This window comes from Neofelis nebulosa, chromosome 3 (assembly GCF_028018385.1).
Source record: "Neofelis nebulosa isolate mNeoNeb1 chromosome 3, mNeoNeb1.pri, whole genome shotgun sequence".
NCBI lineage: Eukaryota > Metazoa > Chordata > Mammalia > Carnivora > Felidae > Neofelis > Neofelis nebulosa.
This window is the reverse complement of record NC_080784.1, coordinates 202,266,864-202,287,245: the sequence shown is the minus strand read 5'-3', so window position 1 is coordinate 202,287,245 and position 20,382 is coordinate 202,266,864. Positions and strand designations below refer to the sequence as shown.

Sequence of the window (20,382 nt, the reverse complement as noted above, 5' to 3'; positions counted from 1 at the left end):
AGGGATCTAGGGGAATGTCAGCTTTGACCTTGAGGAGCTCCTGGGCCACGTGGGAGACAGACCCACAGATATGAACGTTAGTTGCTGGGATAGAAGGAAGCCTGGAGCCGGGCACAGAGGGACAGCAACCCCTTTGCCCTTAACAATGACCATTGTACAGATGAGCAAGTCAAGGTGTAGAGAGGAGCTTGGTCACAGAGACACTCTGAGCCTGGACCTCACCCAGAGGGCAGTGGGGAGCCCCTGAGGGTGTGTGGCTGTATGGCTACTTTTCAAAGCTGTTCTGGCTTCGGGGCGCAGGGAGGGGGCCGAGCTAAGGCGGCACAGGTGGATACAGCGCAGGGCCCAGAGCCCAGCCCAGCTGCCCGGCCCCCAAGGGTGCCCGGCCTCCACGGACCCGCCTGGAGCACCTCTGCTCCCACCCCTGCAGGCCAAGCTGGCTTCTCTGGTCCAGAAGTGCCAGGAGAGGAACCGCCTCATCACGCACCTGCTGCGGGAACTGCACCGACACGGGGCTGAGGATCACCTGCTCTCCGAGACGGCACGGGGCATGGTGGACGACGTGGCACTGGCCGAGTACGCGGCCGCCTTCCTGGCTCCGGCGCTCCCAGAGGTAGTCTTCACAGACCTGCTGACACTCTTCCTCCGGGAGCTGAGGGCACATGGCCTGCCTGTCCACCTGCCTGACCCGAACCGTCCCTCCCTCCCTCTGTCCACTGAGCCCACCCAGAACCCGCCCAGGACTCTTGCTCTGGGCCGGCCCCTGCGCTCCTGGCTGGTGCAGGACGCCGAGCTGGGCATCCTTACCCTTAAAGTGCTCACAGCACATACAGGAGACAGACACACACAGCCACAGTCCTACAAGCCCCGCGACACTTACTTCACCAGAGGGTCCTTGCACGTGTGCCTCAGGGCCTTAGCACTCACCGCGTCCTCTGGCAGCATCCTTGTCTGTCCCGCAGCCTCCCAGCCATCCTTCAAGGCACAGTTCAAGTGTGACCTTGCCCAGGGAGGCTTCCCTGATTCCCATGCACCACAGAGTCAGCCACCTCCTCTGTCCTCCATGGCACGTGGATGTTCATGACGTGGCACGTGGGAGGGATTTTGCCCTGCTGTCGTGGGAGCTTTGTCAGCACCTCTCTGATGGGGCCAGAGAGGCTCCGTAACCATCTGTGTCTCCCTAGTGCCTGGCACAGAGAAGCCGCCCAGGGGAGACTGGTTGAATGAATGAAATAATGAACTGGATGAATGAGGGTCTCCTCTCCTAATAGTCAACCAAAAAGGAAACTGAGGCCCAGAGAAGTTGGGAGGCTCACTCGAGGTCACACAGCCCCCAGGTAGTGTGGACGGTCTGGATGCCGGCTCTGACCCAGGTCTGGGGAGGGGCTCCCAGATCCGTGCCCAGCTCCGAACAGCAGCGTCCCGGCATTTGTGTGCAGGGTGTGGTGGGTGCTCACTGAGCCCACCCTCCACACACACACGCGTGTGCGCACACAGGCAGCTTCATTCCTGGGGACCGGCCAGCAACGCCCCCGCCGAGCGCAGCTCCTGATGGTGTGAGGGCGAAACGCAGTTCCTGCTGTAGACACAGCCGGCCCTGCTCCCCACGCTCCTGATCAGCAGCTCGGCCCTTCCCAGCCCAGCTCTGCAAGCCCAGCCTTCTCTGTCCCTTCCTTTCCCCCATAGTCATCAGAGGCCCCCTGGTCCCAGCCACCAACCAGCCCGGGAGATGGAGACCGGGAGGCCCAGGGATCTGCTCAGGGCTGCGTGACAGTTGAGTTCAGAGCCAGAGTTTGAATCCGGAGTCCCAGACTCTCAGTCCGGTGCTCATCTCTCTGCCCGAGTGGTTCAAACCTCTTGAGAGCCAGGATAGGGCTGAGGAAGGAAGTTAGCATGTTGTTGAGAAGCTTTGCACAGTCTCTGTGTTGACGGAGGCAGGACAGAAAGCCGAGTTCCGGGGTGTGGGCTGCAGTCACCCGGGAGGGCCAGCTGGCCCCCTGCTGAGAAGGCATCATAGCAGTGAGAGCCCCACCTCCCAGGGGCTGCTCTGAAACTAGAACTGAAATGTTCACCGGGATTGGCTGGGCTGACTCATAATGACCAAATTCACAGAGACTGATGCACAAACCTTAACACTAATGTATCAGTTTCCCATGAGAGCTAGAACCATGTGCAGGCTGAAGTATTGGAGGGATGGGTGGAAACTTGTCCACATATTCTCCCCCTGTATAGTGGAATTGTCAGGAAATCAAGTTCATTCATTCATTCCTTCGTTCGTCTGTTAGTCACTAAACATTTATAACCAGGTCATTTTGGAGGCTGGAATGAAAACAGGGAGAATGAATGGTGTTATCAGCCTGATTCATTCATTTCCTGTAAGGATGTGCTCCTGGGGCCGGACTTGCCTCCCGGGGTGTCTTCCCCGAGACCTGTTGAAAGCAATGGCCAGTTACATAAGCTTCTACTCCCTTCTTTTAAGGACTTTGACTCTGCCCTGCCTCCTTTTGCATTCCTTTACAATTCCGCTCTCCAAGAACACCCCTATTTGCACGATCAGGGGGACACCTCACGATTCCCTGTGCAAACCACAAAATCCTGGCTGTGCCGTTGCCCCCTACCGTGACCTCAAGTGTCGAGCGCTGAGGGGGAGAAACGGTAAATCATTTCTCAGAGCAAACCTGCCGACAGCGGAGGAGTAGATAATCGTGAGTCGTGGTGAGGGTCATGAAGGAAGCGAAAACGGGACTGGGGCAGAGACTGACTGACTATGTGTGTGTCTCTGGGCAAGACTCGTACTTGTTCTGAGCCTCAGTTTTCCAGTCTGTAAAATGGGAACAGGACCGCCTACTGGGTAGAGTTGACATGAAGACAGCTCGTTTGTGAAGTGCCCTGTATGGGGGGGGGGGGGGGTGTGGTCCCACTTGGTGGGAAGCTGGTCTGTGTGCGGGCAGCTGTCAAGAGGGTGGCCACTGTCTAGCTCTATGGCCTTAGGAGGGGACACTTCCACGTACCCCTTACAGCGCTCAGACGCTGTCCCAAGTGCTTCATGGAGCTGACTCGGGAGGTCCTCCCACAGGCAAGATGCTGTCATGGTCCCTTCTCCAGTTGAGAAGCCTGAGGCTCAGGGGTCTCAAGTCCTGCCCAGAGACACACGTCTACAAGTGGCTCTCCAGCTCGGCCTTCTCTGCAAGAGGCCGTGTGCCTGAGCTGAGCTGGGCTTTGACGTTGACAGGGGGCCCCCGCACCCAGCCAGTGCCGTCACCACCCCTGCGGGAGGGGGGTAGGGTGCGTGCGCATGCACCGTTGGGAATATGGGCGGCGCGGGGTCTGGCACGTCCCAGGCCCTCAAGGACTCGGTCCCTCTTGTTTCCGGAAGGCTGGCCCTCCGAGTGCGGCTACAAGGCCGTGATGTGTTTAAGAAACCAAGGGTGTTCCGGGCTGGCTGCAGGGCCCGGGTGCTTCATGGAGCAGTGGTGGGAGACTGGCTGGGTGGGAGGTCACTTAGGCTGTGTTCCTCGTGAGTGGGGACACCGGTACCGGTGGTGGAGCAGGGTCTTCGTGCTCTGGGAAGGCGGACCCAGCAGGTGTAGGGGTGAGACCTGGCTGCAGCCTGGGCGGGGGGGGGGGGGGGGGTTGCTGCGCACACTGCAGCTTCTCTCTTTCAACAGCCAGTGACTTGGGCTGTGAGGACCGAGGGCCAGGCGGCAGGGCAGAGCGTTGCTGGCGGCCGGGCAGGGGTGGGTTTGACGGGCACTGCCTCTCATTCAGAGAACACAGATTCCCCATGGAGGCTTTGGGCTCTGGCTTGCAGCCTGGGGGCGCTGCCCAGCTGGCTGGGGAGACACGGGTGGGCTCGGGGTGGGATGTGCCAGGGCAGAGGGAGCACTGAGGCCCAGCCGTGCTCCCGGAAGCATCCCGGGAGGGCCTGGACCCTGGAGGCTCAGGTGGTCTGGCGCCTGGCCTCGGGAAGAGGCTCCCACTAAATGCAAAGGTCTGACAGAGGACGGGGCTGGGGGCTGGGGTGGGGCCCAACCGGACGGGCCCCACCAGACAGGCCGGTCCTTTATCCACTAGCCGTGGGGATGCTGGCCGAGACTCAGCCCTCCCCCATGCCAGCGTTTTCCATTCGCTCATTTCCTCCTCCCAAAGCCTGCGTTTTTACGGAGGCCACTGAGGCTCCAAGTAGTCTGCTGGTTGCAGACGGCTGCCTTCTCGCTGTGTCCCCACATGTCTCTGGTTACAAGGGCGCTAATCCCATCCCGAGGGCTCCCTCCTTCGGCCCTGATCACCTCCCAAAGGCGCCCTCTGAATACCATCACATAGGGGTGCTGTGCTGGCCCTTGGCATGTCTGGCCTTGCACGTGCCCCGGTGTCTTTCCTCCAGCTCAGCTCAGGCACTGGTTCTAAAGTGGGGCATTTCCCTGAGGCCAGCTCGGCCAGCTTCCCCAACATCTTTCAGCGGGCAACACGGGGGTCTCGCCACCTCCCTGCCTGTACCCGGAGGTGGGAGCAAGGGGAAGGCAGGTTCCTTCCCTTTTTTGGATTCCTGAAAACCTCTCTGGGAGGTGGGGGCGGGGGTCTCAATTCCACCCACCCCTCAAGCTTGGCTTAAGTGGGCAGTGTCCCCCGCCCCCAGTCCCAGGACACCTGTTTTCTCCCCGGCTTCTGCCAGGACCTAGGCTGTTGACGTTCCCAAGCCAAGAATGAGGCACACCTTCCTTTGTGGTTTCTATTCAGGTGTCATCCCCTCCTTGGGGGCAGATGCCCTTGGTGGGAGGGGGGAGCTGGGGAGGGGGTGCCAGGGCTCACCCCGGAGACGGCCCTGGTTAGGGTGCAGGCACGCCCTCCTGCCTGAGCCTGAACCACCTACCCCGGGGTCTGGCCTGCTGTCAGCTCAACAAATGGCAGGTCCCATCGGAGAACTTGATGAGTGGGGCCTGCCTGGCACCCAGCAGTTCTGGGACTCGGGGGTCACTGTATTTTCTCCCGGCACGTTTGTACCAGGCAGACGGACACGCCCCAGACCCCGAAGAATTGCCAGCCTGTGACCATGGTGCTCCCCCCTCACCTTCCTAAGCTGCCTGTTCCCTTAGGCCAGGGGGCTGCGGTCCCTCCACCGGGCTCTGTGAGGCTTCAGTAAGACCTCGTGTCAAATGGCCACACGAGCTGTCACGTACAGGCACTCAGAGAGCACCGGGGTCCCCGGGCGGAGGTCGGGGCTTGGGCATTCCAGCAGTGGGGAGCTGTCTACACCGCAGCCCTGGGCGGGGGCAGGAGACCGGCAAGGGGGCTGCTACCTTTGTTTCCTCTTGCCCCGCGCTCTCCTTTTCCTCCACCTCCTTGCTCTCCTCTGGGCATCGTCAGCGAGATCTATAGACGGGCTTCCAGAAAAGCAATTGCGTCTTCACAAGCAGCAGCGGGGCTCAGAGCCCTAAACTCCCCTAATTCATTAAATCGGCGACCCCCAGGCCTGGGCCTCCAAGGATCCAGGAAATGATTCTCCCTTTAGCTCTTGCCTTTTATGAAATTTAGAATATGGCCCCCAAAAGTTTACGTGGGGGAGGGAGGGGAGCGGCGCCCACAGGGCGAACGGTAGTCCGCTACCCTGTGTGGAGCATTTCGTAGACGTCTAGTCTCCTCGCGTTCCGACAAGACCCCGCCAGGAACATGTGAGCGCCTCCATTCTGCAGATGGAGGCGGCAGGGCTCAGGGTCTGGGGTGTCTTACTTGGCCGAGACCAAGGAGGCGGCAGAGCCAGGATTCTGCGTGGCGGTGCCCGGCCCTGAGCCTCTCCAGGCCGGTGGGAAGAACGAGGGGCAGGAAGGGAAGGAGGATCTGTGGCTCCCCGATCACAGGCTGCCCCCTGGCCATCGGTGGGATGGGTCTGAGGCTACTCTGGACACGAAGGTCAATGAGACCTCGTTCTCGTGGTGAAGGAGTCGGCATCGAACGGCCCCCCCCCCCGGGAGGCTGGCGCGAGGGACAGTAAACGTGTGGAGAGAGGAGAGAGGGACTTGATGGGGAGTATGCTTCCTGGAGGAGGCGGCACACACACCAGGCCTGGAGGGATACAGAGGGGTCGTAGTAGCCAGAAAGGTGGAGCGAAGGCCGTCTGGGCCCCGGAGAGCTGGACGTGGGCGGGCACAGGGCTGCGAGCCGTGATGGTGCCGGAGGACACGCGGTGTCCCCGGGGATATGAGCGCAGCGCCCCGTGAGCGGAAGAAGAGGCAGCGTGCCTAATACAGAAGGCTCCAGTAAGTGGGGCCGGTCAAGATGGTCAAGCCATAATCTGTGCCCTTGTGTATTCGTCGCTGGGTTGGTCAATCCATTTTCGAGGGGACAAAAGAGTCCCTTGTCACGGCACAGCCCGGAGGGGCTATGTGAGAAGCAGGTGGGTGAAATCAGGGAAGACTTCCTACCGGAGGGGACATTTCAGTTGGGTTGTGACATATACATAGAAGTTCACCAGAGAAAGAGAGAAAGGGCAGGGGTCTTCAGGCAGGGGGCCAGCTGATGTAACTACCTGGAGGACACAGTGATGGGGAAGCGAGATATCACAGTGACACACGGGCCCCTGCCCCGCCAGAAACGCCCAAGAGGAGGCAAGGTCTGGGCTGCTGGTCTGGAATCTGACCTGCCTTGAAGGTCCAGCCCTGCTCTTGTTAAACCAGTCGGGACGCACCAGCTAGCCAACTTTGCCGCACCCCCTTTTGTAGACCCTGCGCGGTCGTGGGACCCAGGAGGACAGGCACCCGGTCTACACGGTGGCGCAGTGGGGAGTCCGGTTCAAGCCCGACCTGAATTCCTGGGTCACTGCGCCAGGGACCCCGGGGCAGCTCAGCAATCGGCCGGTGCAAGGTCTGGCAGGACCTCCGTGGAGGAAGAACATCTCTCCTGGAAACTTTGCCGTCCAGCCGCCCTCATTTTCTCCCCCCACTTTTCACAGCAGTTTCTAAAACACATTAATCACAGTCTCCGTTTGGAGATTTAATCTGAGTAGAGAAAATGCAATGGCTTTCCTGCACCTGTATTCCCTAAGAGCAGATTCTGGACTCCTTCAAGGGTCACGGGCAGAGGGGGGAGGAGTGTCTCTGACCGGAGAATGAGCTTTGCGCGGGATGGGGGGGGGGGTGCAGTGCATGACCTGCTTCCTCCCAGTTGCAGCCACCCGTGGGAGGCTTGTTCTCCTGGATCACGCGGAATAACTGCTGACTCGTCTTTTCTTCCAGACCAGCCACCACCTGGATGTCGAGTCTGAGACGGCAGCAGCTGTAAGAGGTCAGTGCGATTTTCAATTAGCGCTATCTGTGTGCTCAGACGCCAGGACCATCTGACAGGTGGGCCAGGGTCAAGTGCAGACTGTGAGGAACCAGCCCCGCCGTCTCCCCCTCCCGCCCTACTTGGCCCTGCCTTCTCGCTCCCCAGTGTAAGGAGAACACGGGACGAGAAACACTCCACAGAAGTGGCCGGTGTCCTCAGCCCTGTGGTTTCGCTCCTGGAAGCTCATCCTAAGGAAATAATTCTCCGTGTGGAAAAACTCAGTGGACAGGTGTATTCATGCCCTGGCGTTTCTGATAATGAAAAGCTCTGTGGGGCGGGGGCCCTCCAGCATTGTCGATGAGCCCTGTGGTTTAAGAATTTAGGAGAATATCATATATGAGATGGGGAATGGAATGCACTGGATGATTACAGGGATAGGGCTATGTAAGCACATCATCTGTATGAGTAGCAACTTAAGCAGGTGGATAAACTCAGATTCTCACAGCGGTTATGTAGAAACATGGTAGCAGATGATTGCTTTTGTTCTGTTTAATATGATTATTTTTAAATTTGTTTTAATGTTTATTTTTGAGAGAGACAGAGTGTGAGCGGGGGAGGGGCAGAGAGAGAGGGAGACACAGAATCCGAAGCGGGCTCCAGGCTCCGAGTTGTCAGTGCAGTGCCCGATGCAGGGCTCGATCCCACCGACCGTGAGATCGTGACTGGAGCCGAAGCCAGACGCTTAACCGACTGAGCCACCCAGGTGCCCCTGTTGTGTTTATTCCTAAAAAGGAAACTCAGATGCTACCTGGGCAGATAGGATTGCCCTGGTTAAGTGCAGCATGCTGTCAGCATGGGGGAAGGGATTCGTTCAGCATTCTGTTCACGTCGGATGCTCAGCAGAAACGTGGAGAAAGTGGGGCACCGGCCGGGGTGGCTCAGCCAGTTAAGCCGTGATCATTGGCTCAGGTCATGACCTCCCGGTTCTTGAGTTCAAGCCCTACATCGGGCTCCATGCTGACAGCGTGGAGCCTGCTTGGGGTTCTCCGTGTCCCTTTCTCTCTGCCCCTCCCCAGCTCACTTTCTATCTCTCTCAAAATAAATAAATAAACTTAAAAAAAAAAAGAAACACAGAGGAAGCACGGATGGCATTGCCTGCAGGTGAGTGGGTTGCTCTTGAGATCTGCTTATCTGGCAACTCTTATCACAGGATCTTGTGCTTGCCAGCTGTGTAATCTTGGATGCGTTAATTAGCCTCTCTGAGCCCCAGAGTCTTATCTTTTAAAGGAGGATAATATGACCTTTCTCAGGAGTGTCTTACTGCCTGACCCAAAAAGAGAGATCTTTTCTCGGTCTTTGTCCGGTCAGGATGGGCCTGCCCTCTGTACTGTCGTGTCCTCCTAGCAGTCTGAGTTGGCATCTGTTTTCACAGTTGGAAGGGCATGAATTCCACTTGGCCCTTCATCTGCCACTAATTTGTGCAAGTGTCCTTCCTTCTGTGGCCTCAGCGTCCTCAGAAATGGGCTTGATTGATTGAGTTACTTGTTCCTTAAAGATTTCCAGAAGGCTACTGGATACCAGAACCAGGGGGTGTATCTCAGAGTTTACAAAAGTGGGTCAGCTTGGGGCGCCTGGGTGGCTCAGTCAGTTAAGCCTCCGACTTCAGCTCAGGTCACGATCTCACGGTCCGTGAGTTCGAGCCCCGCGTCGGGCTCTGGGCTGATGGCTCAGAGCCTGGAGCCTGCTTCCGATTCTGTGTCTCCCTCTCTCTCTGCCCCTCCCCCATTCATGCTCTGTCTCTCTCTGTCTCAAAAATAAATAAACATTAAAAAAATTTTTAAAAAAAATGGGTCAGCTTGCAGAGGTGGTGGTCCCTGTGTTGAACGAGCTGACAGCCAAGGAAAGAAAGCTGATGAGGGCAGGTAGTTTTCTAGGATACCCACAGCCATGACGGGACCATCAGAAGGGTGTGGATAAGGCACTCAAGGGTTTGTGGGCATCCAAGAGGGCCTCTGTCATGGGTACGTGGGGATCTGGGAATGAAAGAGAATGGAAAAGCTTATTCCAAGGCTCAGAGACTTGTGATTTTTAGAGTAGATTTCTGGTTTGAGGCTTGACTGAAAATACTCTTTTCTAGCTCAGAAACACCTCCCGAAGCCCAAAACAGACAGTGTCATCATCCAAAGACCTTTGCATTCAGAGTCCTGGCCTGTTCCTGAGGCTGAGTGGCCAGCACAGAACACGGCTAGACCGGATTCACCAAAGGTGAGAGGACATTAGTCATCTAATTTCTTCGATAACCTTTTGTTTTTATCAAGACTGTAACACACATATGGAAAACGGCACAAATTGTAAGTGTACAGATCAATGAATTATCATGGAGTGACACCCCAAAAGCCATCACCAGGTTGAGAACTAGAAAAACGACCAGCACCACAGAAACCCCTTGGTTTCCCTTCCTAGTCTCTATCTATTATCTACCATTTAATTTGTGGTTTTGGTCAAGTCATGTGTTCGGTGTCTGGTTATTTTTCCCTGAGTGCTAGACATCATGTGTCAAAACCTAAAGGTATAATTTGGGGTTCTGCCTCATAGTGTATTGTCTTCATCCAGAGCGCGCTTCCTTTTGCTTGTGACAGGTGGCTAGGCAGGGCTCAGGCCATTCCTCACATCATAACCTGGTTCAGAGATGGTTTCAGTACTTACGAGTTCTGTTTTCCTTCCCGTTCACTCTTACTCCTTGGGCATAGCCTTTGGCGTCCTGACCAAAAGACTGTAGTGTTTACCAGCATCTTTTGCCCGTGGCCCTTGTCAGTCCCATTAGCTGGGAAAAGCCTCGCTTAGCCTTCTGCATCACAACTGCCACTGTTACTGTAGGCTCTCACCTGGAGGGAAGTATGGCCTCCACGGCCATACCAGTGACTCCCGGCTTCTCTCCTGTTTTCAGCTTTAGTCCCTCAGATCCTGCCCATCTCCGTAGCTCTCAGATGGTTTAAATAGAAGGTGTGCTCTGTTCTGTCCAGCTTTTCTAGTATTTACCAGAGGTTCAGTCCAAAATGTCCTAACCAAGTGGAGCCACAGCAGCCCCCTCTTTTCTCAGAGAGAACATATTTTACTGACGAGATGTGAAGTCTGACGGGCTTGAGTTCAAATCGCAACTGTAATTCAGCGTGATGTTGGGCAGAGGACTTACTATGTCTGTGTCTCTGCTTCCTCGTCTGTAACATGGGGATGATACTTCCAACTGCTAGTATGATCACAAAATCAGGTAAACAGGGCTGAATAAGTATGTGAACAAGAGAGATGCTCAGGAGAAAAAGAAAGTCGCCATTACTCAGGAGGAATCTGATCTTATTCTTAGCATTTCATCTCAGCCTGTTGGTGATTTCCTTCCACCTGTCATTCACGTGGCATCTCTCCTGCCTCCATGATTACATTAATTTTTTTATCTAAAAAATGGAGACAGTATTTACCTCTTAGAATTGTTAGGACAGTTCAGTGAAAACACACACATAACATGCTTGCTATACTGCTTGGTACATGAGAGGTGGTCAATAAATGACAGCTATTGTTACTGGCCTTCATTTATTTTTAAAATTTCATTTATTTATTTTTGAAAGAGAGAGAAAGAGAGAGAGAGAGAGAGAGAGAGAGAGAGAGAGCAAGTGGGGGGGAGGGGCAGAGAGAGAGAATCCCAAACAGGCTCCACACTGTCAGCACAGAGCTGATGCGGGGCTCAATCTCTCGAATTGTGAGATCATGACCTGAGCCAAAATCAAACGTTGGATGCTTAACCAACTGAGCCACCCAGGCGCCCCTATTGGTGACCTTCTTAAACATTTTTTCCCCTGACTGGTGACTTTAATTTTAAATTACTCGTCTACAGGTTTATTACCTAAGAATGAATACTTTTTTTGTTTTTTTTTGTTTTTTTCCCAGCTTTGGTCTTTTCCTAGGAAAATTTCCTCTGACTTTTGACCTTTGGCCTGGCTTATCCCAAGCAATAGAAGGCATTCTAGAAAAAGGAAACAGTACCAGCAAAGACGGAGGGGTCAATGCTCCTCAGGTGTCAGGGGCATTGCAGGCAGTTAAACGTGGCCGTGGCAGGAAGTAAGAAGGTGTAGAGAGGGGTCTTAGAGATCCCAGTGATGATGTTAAAAATTTTTTAATGTTTTGTTTATTTATTCATTTTTGAAGGACACAGAGAGAGAGAGTGTGTGTGTAAGCAGGGGAGGGACAGAGAGAGAGAGGGAGACACAGAATCCGAAGCAGGCTCCAGGCTCCGAGCTGTCAGCACACAGCCCGACGTGGGACTCGAACCCACGAACCGTGAGATCATGACCTGAGCTGAAGTCGGATGTTTAACCAACTGAGCCACCCAGGTGCCCCCCGGTGATGATGATGATGAGAGTAACAGTGGGAAAGAAGCCCCCCGCCCCCTTCCTGAATGCCTGCTCGCCGTGTGCAATGCACTGGCTCTTTCAGTCCTCACAAGGGGCTTACAAAATAGGTGTCAGAATTTGCCCCCTTTACCTGTGAGAAAAGACAAGGTGCAGAGGAGGTATATAGCCAACCCTGGGTCACACAGTTCATAGGCAGCAGAGCTGGGGTCCCACCCAGGCAGCCTGGCTCTGGAGCTGGGGCTGCGGCCACTAAGTGGCCAGACGGTGAGAAGCCTTCACGGGAGGGATGGGAACAGTCTCTCCTGCCCCCTGCACGGCCCAGCCTGGAGTTCAGGGTGAGAAAAACCCCGCGAGGGCGTGCACTAGGTGGTGCTGGCCAGAAACTTGAGGAAACGGGCAGAGCATAAACTGAATGAATGAATGAATGAATGAACCAGAAGGTGCTCCAAGTTTCCGGATTGTTCTTTAGCTTTCTTCAGAGTCATTGCCACGCACATCGAATGCCACCATTAAACACGCTTCCTCCGTTGGACGCAGTTACAAATCCGCGAGATGTTGGCCTGACTCTGCAGCGAGATGGTGGGATGTCGGTACAGGCATTTTTGTTCCCCTGCTTTGCGAGCACCTGGCCCACAGGGGGCCCTCTCAAGGGCCTGTGGGACGCAGAATCAGAGCGAGGGGCTGGTGGGCTCTTTGTCTAGAAGGTCATGGGGCACCTGGTCCCCCCCCCCCCACCCCACGCAGGCTGCATCCTGCTCTGCTGTGCAGGGCGTCAAGAAGCAGAGAGCCCATTGCCTTGTGGGACAACAGATTGCGAGCCATAGATCCGGGCTGGCTCGAGGGGAAGGGCTTCCTGTGGTGAAAATGAGTTTGTTAAATAACTACACTAGGGGATCAGTGACCTAGCAGCAAAACGAGGTCATTGTTGAAGGGCAGTAGCTAAATTTGTCACATGTCACAATTCTATTATTTTATGGTCGAGCTTAGAGAAAAAAAGAAAGAAAGCAGGGAGGGCCTGGAAATACACACAAATATCCCAAGAAGGCTGGTAAACCTTTGGTGATGGAGGCAATGTCTGTCCCTGTGTCACAGCCTGGTCATGCCACTGCCCCACTGAAGACCCTTCATCTGTCCTGTGTGTGACAGCCGGCTGTAGGGGTGAACGGTGCAGGCCCAGGGGTCGAGCGACCTGGGCTCAAATCCTGACTCTGCCTCCTGTTAGCTGTGTGGCCATAGGCAAGTCACTTAACCTCTCTGGGCCTCTGTTTCTTCATCTGTACAATGAAGTAATAATCCTAGTTGCCTCTTTGGGTTAAAGACGGAATGAATCAATATGTATACATTGCTTAGCATGATATGCGGCACATCATAGGAGCTCCAGAAATGTTCACTGCCATAGACTGAACCGTAGGAGACATTGTACTACCTTCTCACGACAGAATCTGCGGTTTCATGAGGTTTAAACTATTATCATCGACAAGTGCAGATTCCTTAAGTTGCTGGTTGCACGTTACTCTATGTGCAATGACCATCAGCTTTTAACAGCAGAATCCTGCTCCTTCTCGAAAGTCTGGCTCGGACACCGCCTCCTCCAGGAGGCCTTCCTGCCCCTCAGTGTACGGACAGTGCTCCCCTCCCGGGTGCTCCACTGACGGGTGCGTGGGCCTCTCTTCCGGCACTGATTCGGCAGCGGACCTTCACGTTTTTTGGCCTGCCTGTGCCGCTGGGTGGGGAGCACCCTGGGGGAGGGGCCGGTCCAGGCGGGGCACACGGGCCAGCGCCTGATGACAGGCATTTCCTCTCCTTCCTGGCTGCCTCTTTCTCAGCCATCAGTGGCACTGCGTGTGCCACGCCACCCACTGGTCACGGCCTCCCAAGGGCATGGGAGAAGTTTGCTCCCTTCTGCCCGTCTGACTGCTGAGGCGCTCTGCCAGAGGACCGAGCAGAGACATAAGTAGGACTGACACTGCCCAGCATGGGGATCCTTCCTTCCGTCATTTGTGGGGAAGGTGCTTGATAACTGTGGGTGCTGGGCATGGAGGGCTGACATGCGTATGATAGGTAGGGGTGGAGCTCCAGAAAGAGTGGGTGGGGCTTTGAGGGCAGGTGGGCTTGGGTTCAGCAGCTGCATAGATTTAGGTGAGCTATTTAGGGTCTCTGAAACAGGCACCTGTTTCCCCATCGGTCATGCAGGCCTGATGACAGCCTGGTGGGAGGGCTCAGTGGAAACAGGTGAACCAGCTCGGTGGCAAGAGCCGTGGACGGTGCCCGGCATGAGGTCGGCAGCCAGTCGACATCGATTGCCGCTTGATGGGACACTCGCCATCTCTCGCCCCTGTAAACAAGAAACGTCCCTGCTCTATGGGGACACCATCAGTGATTGTCCTGGCAGACACCTGCTGGATGACGTGGTGAGGGCCACCCCCCAGCCCCTGTTCCTCCCCCGCCGCACCGTGAAGGCATCGTGTGCCTCGTTGAGCTGTATAGGAGGACGTGAGCGGTGCAGGGGGAGCACTCGTGCCGGGCACACAAAGCCTCCGTAAATGTTCCTTCCTGTTGCCGTCTCTTCCCTGGATAAGTGTGGGATGAGGGGGCTTTTACGAGCTTGGAGAGGCAGAGACCATTTCATTCTGCTCTTGCCTCCAGCTTCCCCCGCCCTCAGGGCCGACGCCTGGTCCCGGAGCGTGTCCGTGTCCGGCTGCAGCCGCTGTGGAGCCCGCGTGCCCTGCGCGACGCCCGCAGGGAGAAGGCGGGCTGTCCTGTCCCGTCCTCCGAGCCGATGACCCCCCACCACCCTCTGAGCTCCTGAGTCCTGCGAGGATCCTGGCTTTCCACAAAGAGCTCACACGAAGCATTCGCAGCAATGCCCAGGTCCATCGATCACCGCTGGAGTTATAAATTTAATAGAAGCTCTCACACTCCCGGGCCATTTCATAGACTCCATAAATATTTGAAGCCGAGCCTTCAGACACGGCTTTAAGGAATTGGTAGCAATCAAAGCCCTCATTCGGTAGCAAGTGGTTTTGCCTCTGGCTCGGGGGTCTGTGCTGCTCGTCGGAGCTTGGGAGAAATACTCGACTGTGCCCGACACATTCCGAGAGCTTTGTCAAGGCAGCAAAGGGAATATTTACCGTACCAAAACCTATTGAATGACTGGTCCGCTGGTTCTCAACTGGGCATGATTTTTCCCAACCAGGGAAAAAATTGGCAACGTCCGGAGACATTTTCTATGGTCCTAACTCGGAAGCCGCTCCCGGCATCTAGTGGGTAGACGCCAGGGATGCTGTTAAATATCCCATGATGCACAAGGCAGTGTCCTACAACACAGGTAATCCAGCCCAGATGTCAACAGAGCCGGGGTTGGGAACCCCTGAACTGGTCTATCAGCTCCTAACATTGACAGCCACAGAGACCTGTGTTGTTATTTTCCTGCCCTTGGGGCCCCTCCCCATGTGTGAAAAGAGCTTTGTCTACTAGATGAAATGCTTGATTTAAGTAATTATATATTTTACATGTTAAGGCGTTAAAACCCATCAGAACTTTCTAATAAGGCCCATTCATTCAACCAACATTTGTTGACATCCAACGAATGCCAGGAAATATAATGTGAGGGGGAGGGAGGTGAGCCAACTCTGGTCCCTGCCTCAGGTTGCTCACGGGGCAATGGGAGACACACGTATGAACCACGCACCGTGTAGCTCATTAAGAGTGCCGTGAAGCGCGGTGAGATGAAGGTAAGGGCCCTTTCTGCCCAGCCTCGGAAAATGGAGGTCATTCAGGAGGGGATGAGCAGAGCCCCTGGGCCCACTGAAGTGTTCAACACACAAGTGAGGTAGGGAAGGGTGTTGCAGTCAAAGGGAACAGCACGTGCAAAGGCCCCGAGGCATGGAACTGAACTTTGTGCGTGTCATTAAAGACGTGTGCAAAGCAGCCCCTGGCCCAGCCAGCTACGAGGGGTTCCTGCCTCATCCCATCCTGCACCCCTCTCTTTCTCCCTGAGAATAGGACTTATGCCCTGACCTGGGTGTAGGACTCAGGAGTGAAGAAAATGCATCTATTCTGAGAGCAAGCCGCCCAACAAAAGAATCAAGGGGTCTTGCACCACTTATGCCCAGATCCTGTCCCCGGGCTCACCAGAGACACCATCTCTGTCTCTGGAAAGGGACTGGTGAAGGGTTGAGGGAAAGGTCAGAGTTACCTGTCCGGTTCTGTCCCCCCCTGGAATGTCTTGTCACTTTGGGCCAAGGAGGTATCGGGACCAGAGACCTGGGGCTCCCGGGGCAGCAGGCAAACGTGTAGATTATACTTTAATGCGGTTTAACTTTAAATATTGGCAAGTGCAGGGAGGTCCCATCTACCTTTCCCCTGGCCTCCCATAATGTTCACACCTTATACACCTGACCACACGGCAGTGACAGAAACCAACGGATTTATTTTGAGGGAACCCGGGGGAGCCATTGATTCGTAAGAAAAGCGGGGCCATCGAGCCAGCGACAACACACTGAGCTGCCGCCACCGTGATGAACCCAACGGGCTGCGTGATGGGTCATCACATCCATCCACCTGTCCTTGCGCTGATTTGCCAACGGACCCACCCATCCGTTTGTTCAGTGCGCATTCAGCGCTAACTGCCATGTGAGGCCAGGTCCCGGGAAGCAGGAACAAAGAAGATGCAGTCGGTCCTTATCCCCCAGGACCTCCTGGCAACCGTGCGTCCCCATCAGGTGCTCAAGGAACCCCCGATGTTGGAAAACACTGTTGTAACTACTGCCATTCTGGCCACCAACGCCAGCCACGGAATTGCCAGCCGTGTGGCGTCCTATACAGCTGGTCCCTCACGTCGGCGTGGGACCTCTCTTTGGGCGCCGTCTCCACCTTCATTTTGGGACAACGCCGTCAGCTTTGGGCACTGGGACTACGAGGAAGAGGAGGGAGGAGCCAGGTGAGGCCGGGCAACAGCCAGCCGAACCTCACTGCTAAGCCGGCCGGATGCCCTCGAGGCCACCCCTCATCTCCAGGACACTCTCCCCGGGTTCGGGGGCCCTGCCGCCTGTCACGTGAGCGCTCCGTCTCCCGCCTCTCACAGCCTGGGCCTCGGCGGAGAGGCGACTGGGGAAAATCCATCAAAGGAAGCCAAGGCAATCTTTGTAGCATAACACGGTGATTCCATAATAAATCATCTTCAAAGCCAGAAACCACTTATTAACCAGCCTGGGGCTGGCACTTCCTGTCGCCTCAAGCCGGGTCGTTGCTTGGGGCTGTGACTCCCCGCTGGTGCATTTGCGATGGCGGATGAAGGACTCTGGCATTTTCTTCACCTCCACCATAGACCCCAGCCCTGGGAAGGGGCCACCCCCTCGCTGGGCCTGATGTGGCCAGCGCCCAGTCTGGTCAGATGCCCCCGGGGTGGAGGCTGCACCAGCTGGGGCGGCAGAGTGGGGTCAGGCAGGAACCCGGCACGCAGAAGCTGGGGTCAGGCCGCCCCCCACACCGGGAACCGTGCTGTGAGTGACCCGAGGCCTCCGGGGAGCGGCCAGATGGACCAGCCCGGCTGCTGCAGCAGAAAACAATTTGTCAGAGGGCTGTCAATAAGCAGCCACGGTGACCTTCTTTGGGACTGCCTGCCCAGGCTCTGCAGAACGGAAGCCCTGAGCCCGAGCGAGGTCATGCACTCCCCCCCACCCCACTCCTGCAAAAGGGCCCCACCCGGGCTCTTAAGCAAATCAGATGAGAGTGTTGGCCTGGCCCGTGGCCAAGCTGCAGGGAATGTTAGTGCGTGTCTCTCCCAGCCGCCTGATTCATTGTCCTGCCCTCCGGGGAGGCATTTTCCTCTAGTGGAAGAGGTTCTGCTCAGCAGACACTTCCTGGGGCACCTACTGGGGCGGGTGAAGGGCTGGGAGCTGGGTCACAGGGGCCTCGTTCCAGGTTTCCATCCTTCAGGCCCCTGGCGGGCAGATGTGCAGGCGGACCAAGACCTCCTGGCGTGGGCCGGGTGCAGCGGGGCGAACGCCGGGCCCGGGGGCACAGAGCCGCTGAAGCAGCGAAGGGTCAGCGAGGACTTCCCGGAGGAAGTGCCAACTGTGACGGGTCCTGGAGATGAGCAGGGGTCAGCCCCGGAGGGAGGCGGCAGCCATGTGTGCAAAGGCCTGGGGTGCAGTCGGGGGGTGGGTAGGAAGCAGGGTGGACCTACTTGTCTTTCTGTAATCCTGGGGTCGAAGTTGCCAGAAGGAAGGTGCTGCCTTTTTCTGCAATCGTGCTGTGATTCTTTCGTTTTATTGAACATATGCATTTGGTAGAAGTAAGACATTTTCATTCTTCAAAATCTGGAAGGCGCAGAAGTGTGCACAGGGCCAGCTTCTTCCTTTTCCTCTCCCTTCCCCAGGGGCCAACAGGTCCCAGTTTCTTTCTTTTTTTTTTTTTTTTTAAGTTTATTTATTTTTGAGGCGGGGGATGATCGGAGGAGGGGCAGACAGGGAGGGAGAGAGAATCCCAAGCAGGCTGTGAGCTGTCAGCTCAGAGCCCAGCGGGGCTTGAACCCACAAACCGTGAGATCATGACCTGAGCCGACGTAAAGAGTCGGACGCTTAACCGGCTGAGCCCCCCAGGCGCCCCGAGGTGCCAAGGAGGGATTTCTTACAAATCCCTCTGGAGATGCTGGCGTGCTGTAAGCGGTGGCCCGGGGACGCGCACATCTGTGCCCCGAGGGAGGCGCTCCGTACCGTCCTGCCCCCGGGGCCTTCCCATCGACTCTATCTTGGTGTCCGTGCTGCATCAGAACCTACGTTTCGCCTTCGTGTTTCAACAGTTGCGTTGTTTTCCACGTGTGGTTTCTACAGTCCTCTTTCGACGGACGTCTGCGTCGTTTCTGATCTGTTGCGGTTCAAGCCGGTGCCGTGGTGCAAATGCTCGCACATACACCTGGCTCGAAGCACAGCCTACTGCCCGCCCCCCTCCCCACCCCGGGGAGGTCCCACTTGCAAGGCTCGGGGTCCTGGCTGCCCGCAGCCCTGACATGTTCTCCCAATTCAGCATCTCCCTTCCAGCCCCTACCGTGTGCCCGGCGCGGTTGGAGGTGGTGAGCTAGACAGAGGGGGCCCTCGCCCTCACCGGAGGAGCTCCTGAGTGGGGACGTGAGAGTTTGTAAGCAGGTGTTTCCTTCCTGACCCAATGAGGGACCGTCTGGGTTTCCGTCCTGCAGACGCTCACGGCCTGGGTGGGATGCGATGTGTGGTGGGAGTGACCTCAGGGCAGGGGAGCTGGGATCTGGCCACCGGGGACGGATGACGACAAGGCTGCAGGCAGCTAGAGGCAGCGGGGAGCAGAGAAGGTGGCGTTCGGGCTGAGCCATGAGGGGTGATACGGTCCCCAGAGCAGAGGTGGTGGCCTGGGTGGGGCCCGCAGGAAGGGACCTAGGGTTTCTGAGCCACGCTGTGCGCTGGGCTCCGTGCTGGGTGGCTGGCACCCCAGGTCCCAGGGTCGACGCCCGGCAGGGGCCTAGGAAGCCGGAGGTGGCCGGAGGGCCCCAGGCAAACGACCCCACGCAGCAGGTGGTGCCGACCCTGCATCCACAGCCCCGGAGGCTGGGTTTCCTCCTGTAAAAAGGAGGTGGCATCACTCTGAACACAGTCTCACCACACCGGAGCCTTGCCGGGGTCTGCTGTCTGTGACACACGCCCCGTCCCTGTGCGCCCCTCTTTCCCTCCCTTTAGCGCTGGCGCTCAAGAGCTCGGCCCACACCCTGCTTCAGCTCACTTCTCTGTGCCTCAGTTTTCTCATCTGTCAAATGGGATGCCTGCCTCCCAGGGAGGGTCTGAGGGACCAGTGAGTTCACACACCCCGAGCGCTGAGAAAAGGCCCTCGAGCCCCGTGGCGAGTACGGACGTCCGTCCGATGTGTTGTCTCTGCACCGGATTTTTGAAAACCAGAAAGGATAAGAGTCCTGGGAGGCAGAGCAGGAGAGAGGGCGGCCTGGTGATGCGGCCCAGCCAGTGCTCAGGACCGAAAGCTGATTGGGGGTGGGGGGCAGGTGGCCAAAGAGACCGGAATGCGGTCTCACTGCCGCTTGGGCCCCGCGTGTGGTGACGCAGCCGAGCTTTCCGGGGCCGCAGCAGACCGGCTTGTAAATTTAGTCCCGAAAGCGGCCACCCGGTCCCCGCGGGCTGAGGCCTTGCACTGGCCCTCGCCACCCCAGCGCGAAGCGGTGCACCCCCTCCGGGGTCTCTGGGCCTTTCTATTGCTCTGCCTTCCCAGAGAGCGGAGGGTCTCCTTGCCGGGATCCTTCCGGAGACGGCCAGGGACAGCTGACTTCATCCCATTTCCTGAAAGTCCCTGTTTATCTATCTGGCACAGCGCTCACTTCTGCTGCTCGAGTGTGTCCTTTTTCTTCCTTTGGACCCTTTTAAAACTAACAAATCTAACATGGGCCATAGAAGCTCAGAGAGAGAGAGAGAGAGCTAGTCTACCTGAGCCACAACCCCGGCTCTGCTCCCCGGCAGCCGCATGACCTTGAGCAAGCTACTTAACCTCTCTGTGCCTCGGAAAAGGATGCAAATAACAGATTCCACCTCAGAGAGTGTATTCTGGAAGGACTGGGTAGAGGCTAGGAGCCTGATCCTTAGCTGTTGGCGGTGTTGATGGTTTCCTAAAGCACAGCCTGTCAGCACCCCTTCACCTAGAAAGCCAGCAGCCGCTGTCAGGCAGAGGAAGCACTTCACCAACA

At 56.5% G+C, this 20,382-nt stretch overlaps 1 protein-coding gene across 1 annotated transcript in view; it reads left to right on the top strand.

The window, feature by feature from the left end:
- The window catches only part of C3H4orf50 (chromosome 3 C4orf50 homolog), a 55,186-nt gene extending 37,859 nt beyond the window's left edge, over positions 1 to 17,327 (top strand). The window contains 4 exon segments of the mRNA XM_058723130.1: positions 431 to 613; positions 7,230 to 7,278; positions 9,398 to 9,525; positions 14,310 to 17,327. Of these exon segments, the coding sequence (XP_058579113.1) occupies positions 431 to 613; positions 7,230 to 7,278; positions 9,398 to 9,525; positions 14,310 to 14,561 (612 nt within the window). The 3' untranslated portion in view covers positions 14,562 to 17,327.
- Positions 17,328 to 20,382: the final 3,055 nt, after the last annotated feature.